Here is a 20,414-nt window from a genome sequence, read left to right as displayed (position 1 = left end):
AAGCACATGAAAAGATGTTCAACATCACTAATCATCAGGGAAACGCAAACCAAAACTACACTAAGCTACCACCTTTTGCCTGCTAAAATGGCTATAATCACTAATACTAAAATAGCGAATGTTGAAGAGAAGGGAACACTCATACACTGCTGGTGCCAATGCAAACTGGCGCAGCCACTACGGAAAACAGTTCGGAGATTCCTCAAACACTAAAAGTAGGGGGCCAGCCCAGTGGCACAGCAATTGAGTTTCCACATTCTGCTTCGGCGGCCCGGGATTCGCCAGTTTGGATCCCGGGTGCAGACAGGGCACCGCTTGGCAAGCCATGCTGTGGTAGGCGTCCCACATATAAAGTAGAGGAAGATGGGCATGGATGTTAGCTCAGGGGCCAGTCTTCCTCAGGAGAAAGAAGAGGAGTGGCAGCAAATGTTAGCTCAGAGCTAATCTTCCTAAAAAAAACCAAACTAAAAATAGAGCTACCATATGACCCAGCTATCCCACTACTGTGTATCCACCCAAACAACTTGAAATCAACAATCCAAAGCAACATATGCACCCCTATGTTCACTGCAGCACTATTCACAATAGCCAAGACATGGAAGCAACCCAAGTCCCCATTGACCGATGATTGGATAAAGAAGATGGGTATGGGTGGGTGGGTGTGGGTGTGTCGGAACACTATTCAGCCAGAAAAAAGACAAATGCATTCATCCCATTTGCAATAACATGGAAGGACCTAGAGGGAATTATGCTAAGTGAAATAAGCCAGTCTGAGAAAGGCAAACACCAGATGATTTCACTTATATGTGGAATATTAACAGGTACATGGACAAAGAGAAGAGTTCAGTGGTTACCAGGGGAAGGGGGGTGGGGGGTGGGCACAGGGGGTGAAGGGGAGCACTTATGTGGTGACAGTCAAGAAATAACGTACAACTGAAATCTCACATTGATATAAACTATTATGAACTCAATAACAAAATAATTGATTAAAAAAAGAGCATGCCTCCTAGCACAATGGACAGAAATTTATAGTCAAAGATTTCATAGTTGCTACGCAGTTCAAAGAAGATCCATCATTCGAATGGGAGAGTGGGGGGAGATCTCACTGCTTCTGAGTGGTCATTCAAAGAATTTTTAGTTTCTTAGCTCTCAGGACATCATTTCATGCAGACAGCCAAGGCAGAAATCAACGAAGGACGGCATGCCAACTTGCCTGCTTCCAGTGAAGATCCTCGGCTATACTAAGGCTTTCTTTCCCAATGCAGCACAAGCTTTCTGTAAAGCAATTTCAATGTATATATTTCTTTATAAAGACTTCTCCTAGTCTTCATATCCTTTGACCCAGAGCCACCACTTTTTGTTTGTTTGTTTTGGGTGAGGAAGACTGGCCCTAAGCTAACATTTGTTGCCAATCTTCTTCTTTTTGCCTGAGGAAGACTGTCACTGAGCTAACATCTGTGCCAATCTTCCTTTATTTTATGTGGGACACCATCACAGCATGGCTTAATGAGCAGTGCTGGGTCCGCACCTGGGGTCCGTATGCGGGATCTGAACCTGCGAACCTTGGGGCCACCAAAGCAGAGTGCATGAACTTAACCACTATACCACCGGGTCAGCCCCGAGAACCACCATTTTAAAGACGTATGCTAAGCAAACAGAGATGTCAGCAAATATTTCCAAAGGCAATCATCACAGTATTGTTTATAATAGAAAACTGCTTAGAAATAAGCTACCTGCCCAACCACAGGAACAATATTAAACTGTGGTAGTCACATGATGGAATATTATGCAGCCATTAAAACGTTTTTTAAGCAACACTTTAATGACATGTGACCATGCTCAAGACAGAATTTGAAATAAATAGGATACAAAGTTATCCATTATGATCCTAATTATGGTACCTTTTTTTGAGGGGAAGGGGTGATGTTCTTTATATGCTTTTGAAAAGAGAAAAAGTCACAAGGGAAATTAGAAAATACTTTGAATTGAGTAAAACATACCAAAAGTTGTGGGACGCAGCTAAATTAGTGCTTAGAGGGAAATTTACACCATTATATGTTTATATAAAAAAATTTTTATATAAAAACAGAAGGGACTGGACTGGCAGCATAGTGGTTAAGTTTGCATGGTCCGCTTCAGTGGCCCAAGGTTCTTGGGTTCGGATCCCGTGTGTGGTCCTAGCATCACTCGTCAAGCCATGCGGTGGCGGTGTCCCACATAAAATAGAGGAAGATTGGCACGGATGTCAGCTCAGCAAGAATCTTCCTCACACGCACACACACAAAAGACCAGGAAGACCTCAAACCATATTTACCCCAGTTTTCAGAGTTATCACAAATTCTAGGAACACTAAATCATCAAGTTTTGACAGACACTTTAAACTCTTATGGTAATTCATAGGTAGTAAGTCCCAAACATATACAGACAAAACCCACTTCCTATAGTAACTCTGAGGCAAGATTCAGGAACTGTGTAACTCATTGCCATGACTAGAGTGTTAAATTAATGATTTATGGCAGGAACACCTTATTTAATGCTCTCCCATTCAGTGCTCATTTAAAATTCTCTAAAATATTTTCCTTGAGAAATAAAAGTCCTACTCATATATAAAACCATTAATTAGAGAATGCTCTTAATAGGGTTTCCTTCCCCTCACCCTCTAAGCACTTTAAAGCTCCCAGACAATGAGGCTGGTGCAGCATGGACTATATCGGTGGGTCATCACCCTGCCAACGCACCTCTTCTGCTTGATGGGCTACGACAGGCATCACTGATTGTTGGGGGGTGAGGGGGGGAGCCAGTCAGGTAATTCTTAACCGGTTTTCAGTTTTTTTTTTTTTCTTTTTGAGGACAATTAGCCCTGAGCTAACTGCTGCCAATCTTCCTCTTTTTGCTGAGGAAGACTGGCCCTGATCTAACATCCATGCCCATCTTCCTCTACTTTATATGTGGGACGCCTGCCACAGCATGGCTTGCCAAGTGATGCCATGTCCACACCCGGGATCCAAACCGGTGAACCCAGGGCCGCTGAAGCAGAATGTGCGTACTTAACCTCTGCACCACCAGACCGGCCCCAGTTTTCACAGATCTTAACTGAGAGTTCTGCTCCGAGTCTGCTACAAGTGGGTATTCTGCGGAAGTCACCCAGTGTGGTTCCCCTGGGAATCTCTATACTAGATTTGGAGGTAAACATCTAGACACAATTTATGCTTAGTTTAGGAATAGTTCAGATTATTACAACAAAATCTAAGAAAACCTAACCCAAACTAAACTGTACAAGTTAACCAAACATTACTGAAATGGTTTCAAAAATAAACAGCGTATTGTCTGAACTGTCCTCCAAAACTTCAAATGGTCTAATTCTGAATGTCACCATGCTATCAGAATGACAGTCGCCAGGATGAGCTATATCCATTCTTTTCCAATATGTTCATCATCAATAAAAGGTGAAATACTACATTTTGGGGTTAGGCATTTTTAGATGAGCTGAGAAACTGATCATTTGTTCTATAGAAAACACTTAGGTAACCAACGCACTTTTAATTTGGGTCTGCCCATCTCATGGAAACAACAAAACAGGTTTCCTCTGGAATCCTGGGAAAACTTTTGCTTCAAACACTCCATATTCCCCATATTCTTTTTTTTTTTTAGGATTTTATTTTTCCTTTTTCTCCCCAAAGCCCCCAGTACATAGATGTGTATTCTTAGTTGTGGGTCTTTCTAGTTGTGGTATGTGGGATGCCGCCTCAGCGTGGCTTGATGAACAGTGCCATGTCCGCACCCAGGATTTGAACTGGTGAAACCCTGGGCCGCCGAAGCAGAGCATGTGAACACAACCACTCGGCCATGGGGCCGGCCCCGGCAAGTATCATTCTTAATTAAAAGATAAAATTTCCATAAGGTACTGGTACTTAAAAGTTAGGTAAGAAAATCAAGCATATATCCACAGAGGGAGAGGACAGACAAACCTAAAAACAAAATACTGTAGGTCTCCATTTCTTCATTTATAAAACAAAGGGAACTGGGTTAGGTGAACGCTAAAATTTCCCAATATCATTTGTTTTTAATTTGGATCCCCTCGGAAAGCCATGTTTATCAACCACTGGCTTAAATGTGAGGCAGTGAGACCACTGTGCCTTTTTAACCTCAGGAGAGAGCAGAAGACGCTGAAAACAAGGGTGCAAGTGGAAGCAGGTGAGAGCCAGTGATTGTGACTGGTCTGGGTTATCTACACTCAGAGTGCTGCTGCAAGGACAGTTTCAAATTACCATCAATAAACGCTGGCAGCATCAGCCTTCCACTAGGTACGTCACAATGTAGATGAGTAAAAGTAAACAATATCAGGTCCAGCCTGGTGGCATGTGGTTAAGTTCGTGCACCCCAGAGAAGAATTAACAACTAGGATATAAAACTATGTACTCTGGCTTTGGGGAGAAAAAAAGAAAAATAGAGAAAGATTGGCCACAGATGTTAGCTCAGGGCCAATCTTCTTAAAAATAAAAAAATAGGGGCCGGCCCAGTGGCAAAGCAGTTAAATTCACATGTTCCGCTTCAGCAGCCTAGGGTTCACCAGTTCAGATCCCGGGTGCAGATATGGCACTGCTTGGCAAGCCATGCTGTGGTAGGCATCCCATATATAAAAGTAGAGGAAGATGGGCATGGATGTTAGCTCAGGGCCAGTCTTCCTCAGCAAAAAGAGGAAGATTGGCAGCAGTTACCTCAGGGCTGATCCTCCTTAAAAAAAAATAAAATAAAATAAAAATGACATAGGCTAGTCCACTTTGGAAAAAAAAGCAGGGGCTGGCCCCGTGGCCGAGTGGTTAAGTTCCCGCGCTCCACTGCAGGCAGCCCGGTGTTTTGTTGGTTCGAATCCTGGGCGCGGACATGGCACTGCTCATCAAACCATGCTGAGGCAGCGTCCCACATACCACAACTAGAAGGACCCACAACGAAGAATATACAACTATGTACCGGGGGGCTTTGGGAGAAATAGGAAAAAATAAAATCTTTAAAAAAAAAAAGTAAACAACAATGTCATTTTGCATAACCAAAGTCTACCATCTTATAAAAGCAACTAGGCTTTACAGGTTCATACATTCTGTCAAACAGAGATACCCAGATAAGAATTATAAGACCCCTCTAGGAGCTGGCCCAGTGGCACAGCCGTTAAATTCAAGTTCACACCTTCTGCTTGAGCAGCCCAGGGGTCACCAGTTCAGATCTCAAGTGCAAACCCTATGCACCGCTTGTCAAGCCATGCTCTGGCAGGTGTCTCACATATAAAGTAGATGAAGATGGGCACAGATGTTAGCTCAGGGCCAGTCTGCCTCAGCAAAAAGAGGAGGATTGGCAGCAGATGTTAGCTCAGGGCTAATCTTCCTCAAAAAAAGGAACTTTAACACCCCTCTAAAAACACCAAAATAAAAGACAAAGTCTCAGGCATCAAAGAAGGGCTCACAGCCCCTGAGATGACACACAGGTAAAAGGACAACTTCTGAGAAACAGATGCTGCAGTAGCATTAAGCACAGGATGCTGCAACAGAAATCTCACAGGAAGGGAAGAAGCGTTGCTAAGCTGAGAGTCTCCAAGGGCAGGCAGGTGTTCACTGGATGGGAACTAAAGAGCATTCCAGGCAGAGGGGAGCAAGAGACAGAAGGCTAGAGAGACAAGCTAGAGGAAAATCAGCAAAGGCTCACAGGCCACACTAAGGACGTCTTCCTGCACGCAGTTCAGCACAGCTGCAGGCTTTGGGGAGAGGAAGTTGGGAGGCCAATGAGGCTGCAGAGAAGTCAGGGGCTAGATCAGATCGCAGAGGACCTCAAATACTATGATAAGAGCTTGGTCTTCATCCGGTAAGCAATAAGGAGTCAGCATACGGTTTTAAGAAGAAAAATAATCTGACTTGCATTTTGCAAAGATCCTCTAATTATGCTTCTCAACCAACAATGCTTATCAGAATCGCCTAAAGATTCCACATATTTTGCTTTTTCAATGAATGGCAGTCTTATAAAGCTCCTCTTGTTTTTAATAAGGTAAGTTTTAAGCTTCTAAGGGTTTTTTGGGGGGAGGGAGATTGGAATTTTTTTGCTGAGGAAGATTTGCCCTGAGCCAACATCTGTGCCAATCTTTCTCTATTTTGTATGTGGACCACCCACCACAGCATGGCCACTGACATGTGGTGTAGGTCCATGCCCGGGAACTGAACCCAGGCCACAGAAGTGGAGTGCACTGAACTTAAGCACTAGGCCACTGGGGCTGCCCCAATCTAAGGTTTTAAAAAAAACCAGGAAATTTTCAAAGTATAAATCCTGGCTCTTCTCTTGAGTGGGGGGAGGGTAGGGAGAGACCAGTGAGATACAGAAATTTAAAGGCAATGCTCTTCTAATAAAAGAGGTGAGAAATGAGGATCTGAAATGTAACATGATAGTAGAGATAAGAGATGCTACCAAGTTCAAATCAACAGTACTCGTGACTGTTCATTTTTGTGGGGAATAAGGAAAAAGAAGAAATCAGGTTTTTACATATGTGGTTTCATTTTAAACCTTTTTTCTCAAAGAAAGATGGGAATCATTAGCAACACATTCTTTGAGAATATCCATATCCAGAGATTCACAAAATGTTCACTCACCTACAACCTGATCTCACTTGCAATTTTGAATTCTGACCAATTCTGATAGGATCTGAGAGAAAGGAAGCACGCAGCCAACAGGACAGACACGGCATCAGGGTCTCGGCTAAGCCCCTTTCATGGTGTGCAGTTTCCATGCCAGGCAGATTTACTGGCCCTATAGCTGTGCTTTTTTTTTCTTTTGAGAGCGAGTTCCAAATCTGGGAGATCTTTCACCAAAAAGGTTTACCTCTATCATCTGTCTAAGATTCAAGTTGCTATGAAACATCTGAGAATATTAAAATAGGCACTTTCATCCAAAGTTTTCAATTTCTTAAGACAGGTTAAAACAAAAAAACTCCCCAAAGCAAATTAACTACTAAAACAATGTCATAAGTCCTCTAGTAGAAAAAATACAGCTCAGTGCCCAAGGAGAGCATCCAAGGTTGCTACAGGACATCCCACGAGACCCCTACAGAAGGCCACTCCTCCTTCCACCATCGGGATTTCAAATTGAGGGGGAAAGAAACCCTGACTGAAGCTGCTCTCCTACTTGTCAAAAAAATAAAAGAAACACTTCATGATACATCTCTCACTGGTAAAACATCCTCAGCCATAGGAAGAACACGGGCATCTTCATGGAGCGCACATTTTACACAACTAGAAATTTCTTTATTAAATCAAGCAGATATATTATGGAATACAATGTAAATTTAAAAATAAAACTCCTGGGGGCAGGCCCAGTGGCACAGCGGTTAAGTGCGCACGTTCTGCATCGGCGGCCCAGGGTTCGCTGGTTAGGATCCCAGGTGTGGACATGGCACCACTTGGCAAGCCATGCTGTGCTAGGCGTCTCACGTATAAAGTAGAGGAAGATGGGCACGGATGTTAGCTCAGGGCCAGTCTTCCTCAGCAAAAAGAGGAGGATTTTGGCAGCGGATGTCAGCTCAGAGGTAATCTTCCTCAAAAAAATTAAAAAAAAAAAAAACTACATATATATATATATATATATATATATATATAAAACTAAACATACTCTTAGCATACAATCCAGCAATCATGCTCCTGGGTATTTATCCAAAGAAGTTGAAAACTTATATCCACAAAAAACCTTAAACACAATATGTTTATAAGGCAGCTTCACACATAACTACGAAAACTTGGAAGCAATCAAGATGTCCTTAAAGAAGATGAACAGATAAACAAACTGTGGCACATCCAGACTAGGGAATATTGTTCAGCACTAAAAAGAAATGAGCTATCAAGCCATGAAAAGACTTGGAGGAAACTAAAATGCATACTACTGCGTGAAAGAGGCCAATCAGAAAAGGCTACAGACTGTATGATTCCAACTATATTACATTCCGGAAAAAGCAGAACTATAGAGACAGAAAAAAGATCACCAGTTGCAGGGGTTGGGGGCAGAGAGGGATGAACAGGCACAGCACAGAGGATTTTCAACCAGTGAAATTACCCTGCAAGATAGTATAACAGTGGCTACATGTCAATGTACATTTGTCCAAACCCAAAGAATGCACAACAGCAAGGGGAAACCCTAATGTAAACAACGGATCTCGGATGATGACGATGTGTGAATGTAGGTACCTCAACTGGAACAAACGTCCCACTCTGGTGGGGGATGCTGATGGCTGGGGAGGCTATGGCGGGGCAGGGAGTACGTGGGAGATCTCCTGTACCTCTTATTTTTTTTTTTTTTTTAAAGATTTTATTTTTTCCTTTTTCTCCCCAAAGCCCCCCGGTACATAGTTGTGTATTCTTCGTTGTGGGTTCCTCTAGTTGTGGCATGTGGGACGCTGCCTCAGCGTGGTCTGACGAGCAGTGCCATGTCCGCGCCCAGGATTCGAACCGACGAAACACTGGGCCGCCTGCAGCGGAGCGCGCGAACCTAACCACTCGGCCACGGGGCCAGCCCCCCTCTTGCTTATTTTTGCTGCGAATCTAAAACTGCTCCAAAAAATAAAGTCTACTAAAAAAAGGCAAATGAACTGGACATTTCACTGTGTATAATTTTACCTCAATTGTTTAAAGCTTTGATTTCTTAAAAGAAAAAAAAACTAGGAATTTTTAGGTACTGATATAGAAATGTCCATGGGTATAGAACGGTGTACGTGGATACTACATTCATGTAAGAAAGCGGTGGAGTCACAAAATATGTGTTTGCTTATATGTGCATAAGGAAACCCTGAAAGAATAATCAGAAAGCAACCAAAGTTATTTCTTAGAGAAGATGCGAAAGATTGGGATGACGGAGACGCATGTGGAAATGAGTTTTCTCAATGTATACTTTTAAGAATCATTTTCATATTTAAACTATATGACTGTATTAGCTATTCAAATAAAATTATTTTACCTAAATTTTTATTGAAAAGGAAACTTTACTTAAATTATGAAAGCACATATTTTCCTGAGACACAGTGAAAATAAAGGAGAAACAACGTAATCTACATTCTAGATTCCAGTCACTGAAAATTTTACAGTGTTTTTCCTCATAGCATTATTGTACCAAGGTCTCAGATACTGGACATGAAAGATATAAGCAAAAATAAAAACAGAGGGGCTGGCTCTGTGGCCGAGTGGTTAAGTTTGCGCACTCCGCTGCAGGCAGCCCAGTGTTTCATTGGTTCAAATCCTGGGTGTGGACATGGCACTGCTCATCAAACCGCGCTGAGGCAGCGTCCCACATGCCACAACCAGAAGGACCCACAACGAAGAATATACAACTATGTACCGGGGGGCTTTGGGGAGAAAAAGGAAAAAAATAAAATCTTTAAAAAAAATAAATAATAAATAAATAAAAACAGAACAACCACAAACAGGTAGAAAATATTTACTTATAAGGATGCTCAGAAATTGGAAAGAGCTTAACAAAAAAAAAGGGCCAGCCCGGTGGCGCAGTGGTTAAGTGCGCACATTCTGCTTCAGCGGCCTGGGGTTCACCAGTTCGGATCCCGGGTTGTGGACGTGGCACTGCTTGCCAAGCCATGCAGTGGTAGGCGTCCCACATATAAACTGGAAGAAGATGGGCACGGATGTGAGCTCAGGACCAGTCTTCCTCAGCAAAAAGAGGAGGATTGGCAGATGTTAGCTCAGGGCTAATCTTCCTCAAAAAAAAAAAAAGAAGAAGAAGAAGAAGAAGAAGAAGAAAAGAAGGGGGACAAGAAAGGAAGAGGAGGGAGAAAAAGGCAGGTAGGTAGACAAATGCCCAGCAGGAAAATAGTTAAATACTTTGGGGTATGTAAATGGAATATTATGCAATGATTAGAGGTTACTTTTATAAACTCTGCAATGTCCTGGAGAAACATTCTTTTTCCTTTTTTTTTTTTTTAGGAAGATTGGCCTTGAGCTAACATCTGTTGCCAATCCTCCTTTTTCGGTCTTTTTTTTCCTCCCCAAAGCCCACTACGTAGTTGTACATCCCAGTCCTAAGTCTACTTCTTCTACATGGGACGCCGCCACAGCACGGCTTGATGAGCAGTGTGCAGGTCTGCGCCCAGGACCCAAACCGGTGAAACCTGGGCCACCAAAGCAGAGCATGTGAACTTAACCACTATGCCACCAGGCTGGCCCCCAAAACATTCTTTTTTTTTTTTTTTAAAGATTGGCACCTGAGCTAACAACTGTGGTCAATCTTTTTTTTTTTTCCCCGTTTTATCTCCTCAAATCTCCCCTGGTACATAGTTGTATGTCTTAGTTGCAGGTCCTTCTGGTTGTGGCATATGGGATGCCACCTCAACATGGCCTGACAAGCGGTGCCATGTCTGTGCCCAGGATCCAAACCAGTGAAACCCTTGGTCACCACAGAGGAGCATGCAAACTTAACCACTCGGCCACAGGGCTGGCCCCAAAACATTCTTAATATTCAGTCAAAAAGCACCTGTACAAAACGCACATGACATAATACCTTGTTTTTATGTACATATAGAAAAATCAAAAGGAATTACATTAAAATATTACCACCTCGTTCTTTGGGTGGTGGCTTTTATTTCAGATGAGTTCGAGTCAGCAGTGAGATCAGAGTCCTCAGAAACCTAACAGAACTCCATTTTGTTTTAGCTTATCCGTGCTACTCAAATTTGAATGCCATTGGTGAATTTATCAGATAAATAAAGCCACACAAAAAAATACTGTGCCATCCTGGAACCTAAATTTCAATTAGTTTTACTAAAACAGTTAAAGGAAATCTTTTTTTTTAAGATTTTTTTATTTTTTCCTTTTTCTCCCCAAAGCCCCTCCAGTACATAGTTGTATATCCTTCGCTGTGGGTCCTTCTAGTTGTGGCATGTGGGACGCTGCCTCAGCGCGGTTTGATGAGCAGAGCCATGTCCGCGCCCAGGACTCGAACCAACGAAATACTGGGCCGCCTGCAGCGGAGCGCGGGAACTTAACCACTCGGCCACGGGGCCAGCCCCCGAAAGGAATTTTTTTTTAGTATTACACAGAAAACACAAGAATTTTTAGATCAAATTTGAGGCTTTTCTTCCATCCTATTTCTTTGTAAAACTGTCCCAAATATAAGGCTAATTTTTGCTTAATGATTAGATTATTACCTCAGGGGCCAAGGGAAATAAATTAAGTGTAGAGGATTTACAACAGAAAGTCTCACTTGGTTGATTTTGTTACTTTTTTTCCTCATATGTCCTCCCTTTCACTTAGAGCCCTTACTTTTCCTAGCATGAGAGATGTCTACCATTAGCAATCATTGAGCTCTCTTCTACTTCGCTAAAGTCATGGGGAACAGGAAACCCTTAAATTCTTCCATGCCCTTCCTTCCCAATTGACAAGAATAAAATAAGTAATCGATTCCAGGTGGACCGTATATTTAACTAGTAAGATAAAACAACACAGTTTGTAGAATATATAGGATAACAACTTTAGGACCTGGGGGAGGTAAAGATTTCTTTTTTTTTTTTTTCTGCTTTGTCTCCCCAAACCCCCCCTGTACACAGTTGTATATCTTAGTTGCAGGTCCTTCTAGTTGCAGGATGTGGGATGCCGCCTCAACGTGGCCTGAGGAGCGGTGCCATGTCCGCACCCAGGATCCGAACCCTGGGCTGCCGTAGCGAAACGCGCGAAGAACTTAACCACTCGGCCACGGAGCCCGCCCCGGTAAAGAGTTCTTAAATGAGATACAGCAAAAAAGCAATAACCATAAAGAAAAATATTGATAAACTGGACTGTACTGGAATCAGACTTCTGTTCACCCAAAGATGCCACTAAGAGAGTAAAAAGGCAAGCAAGGCTAGAAGACATCTGCATTATACACTCCACAAAGCATCTGCATCCAAAATAAAGAACTAAAAGCAAAAGATAACCAAATAGAAAAACTGGGCTTAAAAAATTAAAATTAGGGTCCAGCCTGGCAGCACAGCAGTTAAGCTCGCACGTTCCACTTCAGCCGCCCAGGGTTTGCCGTTCGGATCCCGAGTGCGGACCTACACACCACTTGTCAAGCAACGCCGTGGCAGGTGGCTGACATATAAAGTAGAGGAAGATGGGCATGGATGTGAGCTCAGGGCCAGTCTACCTCAGCAAAAAGAGGAGGACTGGTGGCGGATGTTAGCTCAGGGCTAATCTTCCTCAAAAAAAAAAATTTAAACAAGCACCTCACTAGAGGATATGCCAATAGTCGAATATGAAAAAGGTCAATTTCATCGGTCATTGGAGAAACGCAAATTAAAACCACAATGAGATATCATGACACATCCATCATAATGGCTACAATGAAAATGACTATACCAACTGTTGCTGAGGATATGTAGCAAATGAACTCTCATATACTGCCCATGAAAGTAGAAAGTGGTACCATTGGGGCCCCGTGGCCGAGTGGTTAAGTTCAGCTGCTCCACTTTGGCAGCCCAGGGTTTCGCCAGTTCAGATCCTGGGCGCAGACCTAGCACTACTCATTAAGCCATGCTGAGGCGGCATCCCACATAGCAGAGTCAGGACGACTTACAACTAGAATATACAACTACGTACTGGGGGGCTTTGGGGAAAAAGGAAAAAAAAAAAAAGACTGGCACCAGCTGAGCTAATATCTGTTGCCAATCCTTAAAAAAAAAAAAAGTGGTACAATCATTTGGAAAATGCTCTGGCATTACCTACTAAAGCTAAACAAACACTTTTGACCCAACAATTCCTTTCTTACCAAAAATGTATATATTGTACCAAAAGATACATACAAGAATGCTCACTGCAGCTTTATTCATAATAGCCAAACACTGGAAAAATTCCAAATGACCATCACCAGTAGAAAGGATAAAGTACATAGTAACACAATGGAATACTGCTCGGCACTAAAAAGGATCACGTTACTGTTAACCACAATGTGCGTGAATCTCACAACGCTGAGACGCTAACCATACAATGTATAGTTAATTGTATACAAAGTTCAAAACAGGCAAAAGAATCTGAGATGTTCAAAGTAAGGGTAGTGGTTACTTCTGAGGAGGAGAAAGGTGGCAGAGACAAGCAGGAGGCAGAAAATGGGAGATGGGGGTGTTCTGGAATGCCAGTGCTGTTTTAATCTTGGAGGTAGATACGTGATAGATATGTTCCTTTTGTGATAATTCATCCAGTGCAATTCCTATGATTTGTGTACTTTTCTGTATGTAAAAGCTTTTTTTAATTAAAAAGAATCATTAGAAAAATTCTCAGAGGAATGAAAAAAGAGTCTTGCCTTATCAGATATTTTAAGTATATTATCAAGTAAATAGAACTGCGGTCTTGGGCTGGTCCCATGGTATAGTAGTTAAGCTCAGCACGCTCTGCTTTGGTGGCCCAGGTTCACGGGTTCGGATCTCAGGTGCAGACCTACTCTACTTGTCAGCCATGCTGTGGCAGCCACCCACATACGAAGTGGAGGAAGATCGGCACAGATGTTAGCTCAGGGCTAATCTTCCTCAAGCAAAAAAAGAGGAAGATGGGCAAGAGATTTTAGCTCAGGGCTCATCTTCCTCAGCAAAAAAAAAAAAAACAAAAACAAAAAAACAAAAAACCTTCGGTCCTAGTAAAGGGATACTGAGACAAATCAATGAAAAACAGGACTGAGAAAAAAAACCCAAGAACACATAAAAATGTGTTATATAATAAAGGTGGCTTTTCAACTACTGGGGGAAAAAACTAGATTATTCAACAAATGGTTTAAGAAAACTGAGTAGCCATTTGGTAAAAAGCAAAATAAGGGGCCGCCGGCCCCATGGCCAAGTGGTTAAGTTCGCACGCTCTGCTTCGGAGGCCCAGGGTCTCACTGGTTCGCATCCTGGGCGTGGACATGGCACCGCTCATCAGGCCATGCTGAAGCCTCCCACGTGCCACAACCAGAGGCACTCACAACTAGAACATACAACTATATACTGACGAGCTTTGGGGAGAAGGAGGAAAAAACAGAAGATTGCCAACAGTTGTTAGCTCAGGTGCCAATCTAAAAAAAAAAACCAACTAAAATAAAATAAAGATGGATCCCTATCTCACTCTCTAAATCAAATTAAATTCTAAAAGGACAAAGACTGAACACATGAAACAAAACCACCAGTACTCAAACAAACATGAGTGAATACTTCCGTAATCTCGGAATCAGGAAATCCAGAAACCAGAAAGAAAAGCACTGATAAATCTGACCACATAAATACATCACAAAGTAAGAAAAAAAAAAAAATTGGGAAAATATCTTCAACAGAAATATTCAATAAGCTCTTGAAAACCAGGAAGAAAACAATCAACAATCCAGAACACAATTGACGGGAGAAATACAAATGGCCAGCAAATATAAAAAGACGCTCAAGGCCACTAGCAAAAGAAAGGCAAATGGAGAAATAAGATGCTTTTTCTCACTAATTAGATTGGTGTTTGAAACAGAAATGCCTGGGGTGGGAAATGCGGTGAATACAGGCGGCAGTGTAAAATGGTATGAACTTTTACCACCTATCAAATTTTAAAAGTCATCGTGCCCTTAACCTCAGTAACTTCTCATCTTGGAACCTAAGTGAAAATACTCATTCACCCAAGACACGTGTCTATGGATGCGCACAGCAGCACCGTCAGTCCTGCCAGAAACTGGAAACTCAAAGGTCCATCGACAGGGAACTGCTTAAACCGTAGCACCCTACCTCTACACAATGAGCTATGACAGAGCCACCAAAAAGAACAAGGCGATCTCGAGGCGCCAGTCAGAGGAAGGGACATTATCCAATAAAAACAACTTGCAAAAAGCATGTGCTGTGACACCCCTCCTCTTTTTCGTAAAATAACAATTACGCTGTTTGATTATATCTGCTTTAGCTCTAAAACATACGGCACATGAAAGAAGGAACTCTTAACTTCTGGGGCTTTATCTCACAGCCACTGTAGAATACTACCAAGGCCATAGTGCATGCCAACAATATTTGTTGAATAAAAGAATGACTACTTACTCCAGCAAGGCACGTAGCAGCCACTCAATAAATATTCGTTGAATTTAACCATAGAGAGAAAGAAACAAACAAACAAAAAGAATGGTTATCCTACCCTAAGGATGCTTAACTGGGAGCCTGAGATCAAGGGAGGGCTGTCACCCTCTCTCAGAGGTTGGTTAAGGACTAAGCACTCTGTAAGTGTCAGTGTGCTGGACAGCAGAAAGACACGCAGCAATGAACAAGAACAAAGACGAAAGTTTCATGGACCACAAAACACCTATTAAACCAATAACATGCATAAAATTGGTAATGTTTAGTTTAAAGTTGTGTTAGTAAAAATACAGCATGCAAGGAGAATAAAACAAGTGATCACCTGTGTCCAGCTTTCACTGTTAAAGTTGGGTAATGGGGCCACGGGGTTCACTGTACCATCCTCTCGACTTCTGTGTGTGTTTAAAATTAGCCATAATTAAGATTCTTTTTGAAAAATTAAAAAAATGCGCCCCCTGACTTGGTCTGAGGGTCAGGGAAAGTTAGCAGGGCAAAAGGGACCGACACTGTTAAAGTGAGAGAAAATGTGACCCAACAAAGAGAAAGAAGGTGTCCCCAGAACATCATCAATGAAGAAAAGCTCGATCAGAGCAGCTTCCGAGTCACGCCTGGCAGTTCTCATCAAGGGTTTTGGACTAGAGCTATGAGAGGTCACTGAATTGTATTTTATTTATTTTATTTTTTATTTTTATTTTCTTTTGAGGAAGATCAGCCCTGAGCTAACATCTGCCAATCCTCCTCTTTTTGCTGAGGAAGAACAGCCCTAAGCTAAGATCCATGCCCATCTTCCTCCACTTTTTTTATATGTGGGATGCCTGCCACAGCATGGCTTGATGAGCGGGGCCATGTCCGCACCCGGGATCCGAACCAGTGGACCCCAGGCTGCCAATGCGGAACGTGCGCACTTAACCACTGCGCCACCGGGCCAGCCCCTGAAATGTATTTTAAACTGACATGATGCTGACTTTGCAGAATGCATTACATTTCTGTAATGTTTTAATTTCATAATACGATCATGTGTTGCTTAATGACAGGGATGCACTGAGAAATGTGTCGTTACGAGATTTCCTCGTCATGCGAACATCACAGAGTGTCCTTTGAGACCTAGATGGTATAGCCCACTACACACCTAGACCATATGGTACCAATCTGATGAGACCACTGTGGTCTATGAGGTCCGTTGTTGACCAAAATGTCATCATGTGGTGCATGACTGCAGTCACGTACTGTTTCCCTAATGAGAACAGAATAGACACTGTACTCCTATACACAGCTACAAGTATAAGTCAGTCCAGACTCTGAAAATGTTTATCAAAATTTTAACTGTCACAAAAAGAAACATATTAACATGACACCATTTTCCACCTATCAGATCAAAAAGTGTGATTAACCTATTGTGTTGGTGACAGTATGAGGAAAGAAAGACATTCTTACACCTTGACAATAGGATGTTAAGTGGAACGATCATTCTGATGGGCAATTTAGCAATATGGATCAAAATGAAAAATGCCCATCCCTTACCCAACTATTTTACTGCAAGGAACTTACTTGACTATTATCCTAACTGTTAGCAAACATGTCCAGTCTTAAGAATTAAGACACACAATATTTGCGGAATTCTGTGGCTATAGATTGAACACAGATTGCTTTCATCCTGTGATTGTACTAAGCAGTTTCAGAAACGTAAATATTAGTCCTGATTCATCTAGTCTTTGAATATGGCTAAATACCTCTTCAGCTCTGGCATCTCATAACAAATTGTCGAGTAAAGTATAAAAACAGATATTGGGGCTGGTCTCCTGTAGCCGAATGGTTAATTCGTGCGCTCCGCTGCGGCAGCCCAGGGTTTCACTGGTTCAGATCCTCGGCGCGGACATGGCACCGCTCATCAAGCCACGCTGAGATGGCATCCCACATGCCACAACTGGAAGGACCCACAACTAAAAATATATACAATTACCTACTGGGGGGCTTTGAGGAGAAGGAAAAATTAAATCTTAAAAAAAAAACAGATATTGACGATACTATTAATTCTTTAATCGCTTCCTGCTAAGACTCAGAAGAAATGCTTAAGAAAAGGAGAAAGTGAATACGAAAAGAAGCCTTTTGCGACATTTAAATAAAAACTGCTTGGACCTCAGATTAGGAATGGTTTCAAAAGCACAAGGGACCAAATAAAAGAAAAAGATAAATTGGACTACATCAAAATCAAAAGCTTTTGTACTGCAAATAATACCATCAAGAAAGTGAAAGAAAAGCCATAGAATGAGAGAAAATATTTGTAAATATAAGGGGACTTGTACACAGAATACATAAAGAACTCTTACAACTCAATAATAAAAAGACAATTCAATTTTAAAACGGACAAAGGACCTGAATAGACATTTCTCCAAAGAAGATATGTGAATGGCCAATAAGCACATGAAAAGACACTCAACATCCTTAGTTATCAGAGAAAAGCAAACTGAAATGACAATGAGATACCACCTCACACCCACTAGTATGACTACAAGAAAGAAGATGGGCCAGCCCCCTGGCCATGTGGTTAAAGTTCCATGCACTCTGCTTCAGTGGCCCAGGTTCTCAGGTTCGAATTCTGGGTGCAAGTCTACTCCACTCATCAGCCATGCTGTGGAGGCATCCCACATATAAAGTAGAGGAAGACTGGCACAGATGTTAGCTCAGAGCCAATCTTCCTCACAAAAAAACAAACAAACAAACAAAGAAGACAAAAGCAAGTGTAAAGATGTGGAGAAACTGGAATCCTCATAGATTGTGAACATGTTAAATAGTGCAGCCACTCTGTAAAATAATTTGTCAGTTCCTCAAAATGTTAAACATAGCATTATCATATGACCCAGCAATTCCACTCCTAGTTACTATACTCAAAGAAATAAAAACATACGTCCACACAAAAACCTGTACACAAATGTTCACAGCAGCATTATTCATAGTAGCCAAAAAGTAGAAACAACCCATACAAAATGTGATATATCCAAACAACGGAATATTATTCAGCCATAAAAAGGAATAAAGTACTGATACATGGTACAACATGGATGACCCTTGAAAACACTATGCTAAGTGAAAGCCAGACTGAAAAAAGGCCACTTACTGTATGATTCCATTTACATGAAATATCCAGAACACAGAAATCCATACAGACAGAAAGATGAGTGGCTGCCAGGGGGTGGAGGAGGGGGAAATGGGAAGTTACCAATTAATGGATATAGAGTTTCCTTTTAGAGTAATGGAAAAAGTTCTGGAATTAGACAATGGTAATGTTTGTACAACACTATAAAGGTACTTAATGCCGCTGAATTGTACAGTTTAAAATGGTAAATTTTCTTTATTTCACACAATTTTTTAAAAAGTGAAATGAAATACTGACATATGGCACAACATGGATGATTCTTGAAGATACTATGCTAAGTGAAAGAAGTCAGTCACAAAATCCACATATTGTATGATTCCATTTACAAGAAATGTCCCAAAGAGGCAAATTTAGAAGCAGAAAGTCTATCAGTGGTTGCTTGGAGCCTGGGGTGGACTGAGTGCCACTCTAATGGGTACAGGGCTTCTTTTCCAGGGGCCTAAATGTTCTAAAATCAGATTGTGGTGATGGTTGAACAACTCTGTGAATATACAAACAAAAAACACTGGATTGTACATCTTAAATGGGCGACTCCTATGATACGTGAATTACGGCTCAATGCTGTTAAAAAAAACACAACTGCTTTGCTATAAACCTTGCAGTTAACTCACCTTCTCTCTGACATTCCCGTTAGTAACCTCAGCCAACTTCTACTCCTTGACTTCCGTTAAAATCAGAACTATTACAGCGAAGGAGTTTATACTTTTTGGTTATTTTGGAACCTAATTATGTTGAGAAACTGACTGGAACTTAATTCTATTACACACGGACTTCTGTCATTCCAGTACTTACTGTTGGAGCCACATTTGCCTTTCTTCTGAGCCAGACGCCCAGAGCTTGGAATTATTCGTTTGCTTTATGGAAGCTCCCTGACTCGCTTCACTTCTCAAACTAGACTTTAAGTTCCAAAGCTGAATCTTTGATTTTCATTCCTTCCGGATCCCGCCGCGGAATGTAAAAATGCCAGAAAGCCTTTACTAAATGCCGGCTGAAAGAAGGCTACTGAGCATGCCCGGCTTGGCCAAGTCAATTCAACAACATTCCGGAACAAAAACTATAGTTCCCGCGTTGCAAGGTGGAAAAACAGAAGAGACAGGCACCATGCCTAAAGATTCGCTCCCAAAGGAAAGGCAAGGTTCAAGGGCTAAGCAGAAGTCAAGGACAGCACTTACACAGCTCAAACTTCGTACTTGGTAGTGATGTTGAGTCAGAATGACCAAAAAAAAAAAGGGCAAAAAATACTAGATTAACGAGAGAGGGGAGGTCAACTGGGGATGAAGGATACCGATGACGTAGGCTAACCACACGTTTTTCCAAAGCAGCCCTATCCAAAAAACAACACTACGATGATCAAGCCTCCACTAATACAAGATATACTGTGATGAAGCCGACTTCGAAGAAGTTCCCTTTTTCACGCGAAAAAACTGAGCCGTGGCCAAGATACAACCACCACCACTGTCAGCTAAGCTCTCAGCTCCTGCCTTCAACCATTTCCACCGCCATCTTCTAGACAAGAACCGAGAAGCCTTTCTAAAGGGCTTTCGGCAGCATCACCTCGTGCAGAGCCCGGGAAGGCTGCGTCTCCCAGGTCGCCCAGACGGCACAGAGGAGGAAGCCTCCTCCTTGCTCCTTTCCGCGCCCGCCAGATGCATGCAACGGGCCGCCGTCTTCCTTCCCCGAACCCGACCCCCCGGCCCCCAGCCGGATTTTCCAAGGTCCGACGCGAGGGGGGGCCAGGCCCGGTGCGCCGGCCTCACCTGCACACGCCGCGGATGCACGGCTCCAGCCAGATGCGGTAGGCGGTCTCGATGTGCTCCTGCGACACCTCCTCGGGCCGCACCGTCTCCGCCCAGCGCCAGGCCGCCTTCTCCAGCTGCAGCCGCGGGGCCATGGCCTTGGCCCGAGAAGCGCCTCCCGAGCCGGACCGCCGCTGCCAGCGCCGCCGCCGCCGCCGCCGCCCTAATGGGCTCCGCCACCTGCCAGCGACGAGGACCAGGCGCTCCCTCAGCCAGCTGGGCAGTCAATCACCTGTGCGCGCCACTGCCGCCGCGCCCGCCCGCGCCCGACCCGCACGACCGGCCGCAAAGCGCCGCCGCCGACACCCGACACACCCCGCGCCCGCAGACGTTGAAGGTGTACTCCCCGCCGCGGTGGGCGCATGCGCGTTCCCAGGAGCCTTTGCGCCTTCCG

General features: G+C 42.9%; 1 protein-coding gene across 2 annotated transcripts in view; it reads right to left on the bottom strand.

The window, feature by feature from the left end:
* The window catches only part of USP48 (ubiquitin specific peptidase 48), an 87,359-nt gene extending 67,059 nt beyond the window's left edge, over positions 1-20,300 (bottom strand). Inside the window, exon 1 of one of the 2 annotated variants that reach the window (XM_046661485.1) lies at positions 19,982-20,300. In XM_046661485.1, coding sequence (XP_046517441.1) covers positions 19,982-20,115 — 134 coding nt within the window. In that variant the 5' untranslated portion in view covers positions 20,116-20,300. The remainder of the gene's footprint in view (positions 1-19,981) is intronic. The other variant, XM_046661484.1, reaches the window with a different exon arrangement.
* Positions 20,301-20,414: the final 114 nt, after the last annotated feature.

Source organism: Equus quagga, chromosome 5 (genome assembly GCF_021613505.1).
Source record: "Equus quagga isolate Etosha38 chromosome 5, UCLA_HA_Equagga_1.0, whole genome shotgun sequence".
In the NCBI taxonomy this organism is placed as follows: Eukaryota; Metazoa; Chordata; class Mammalia; order Perissodactyla; family Equidae; genus Equus; species Equus quagga.
Note: the sequence above shows the minus strand (reverse complement) of the source record. Positions and strands in the feature narration are given on the sequence as shown.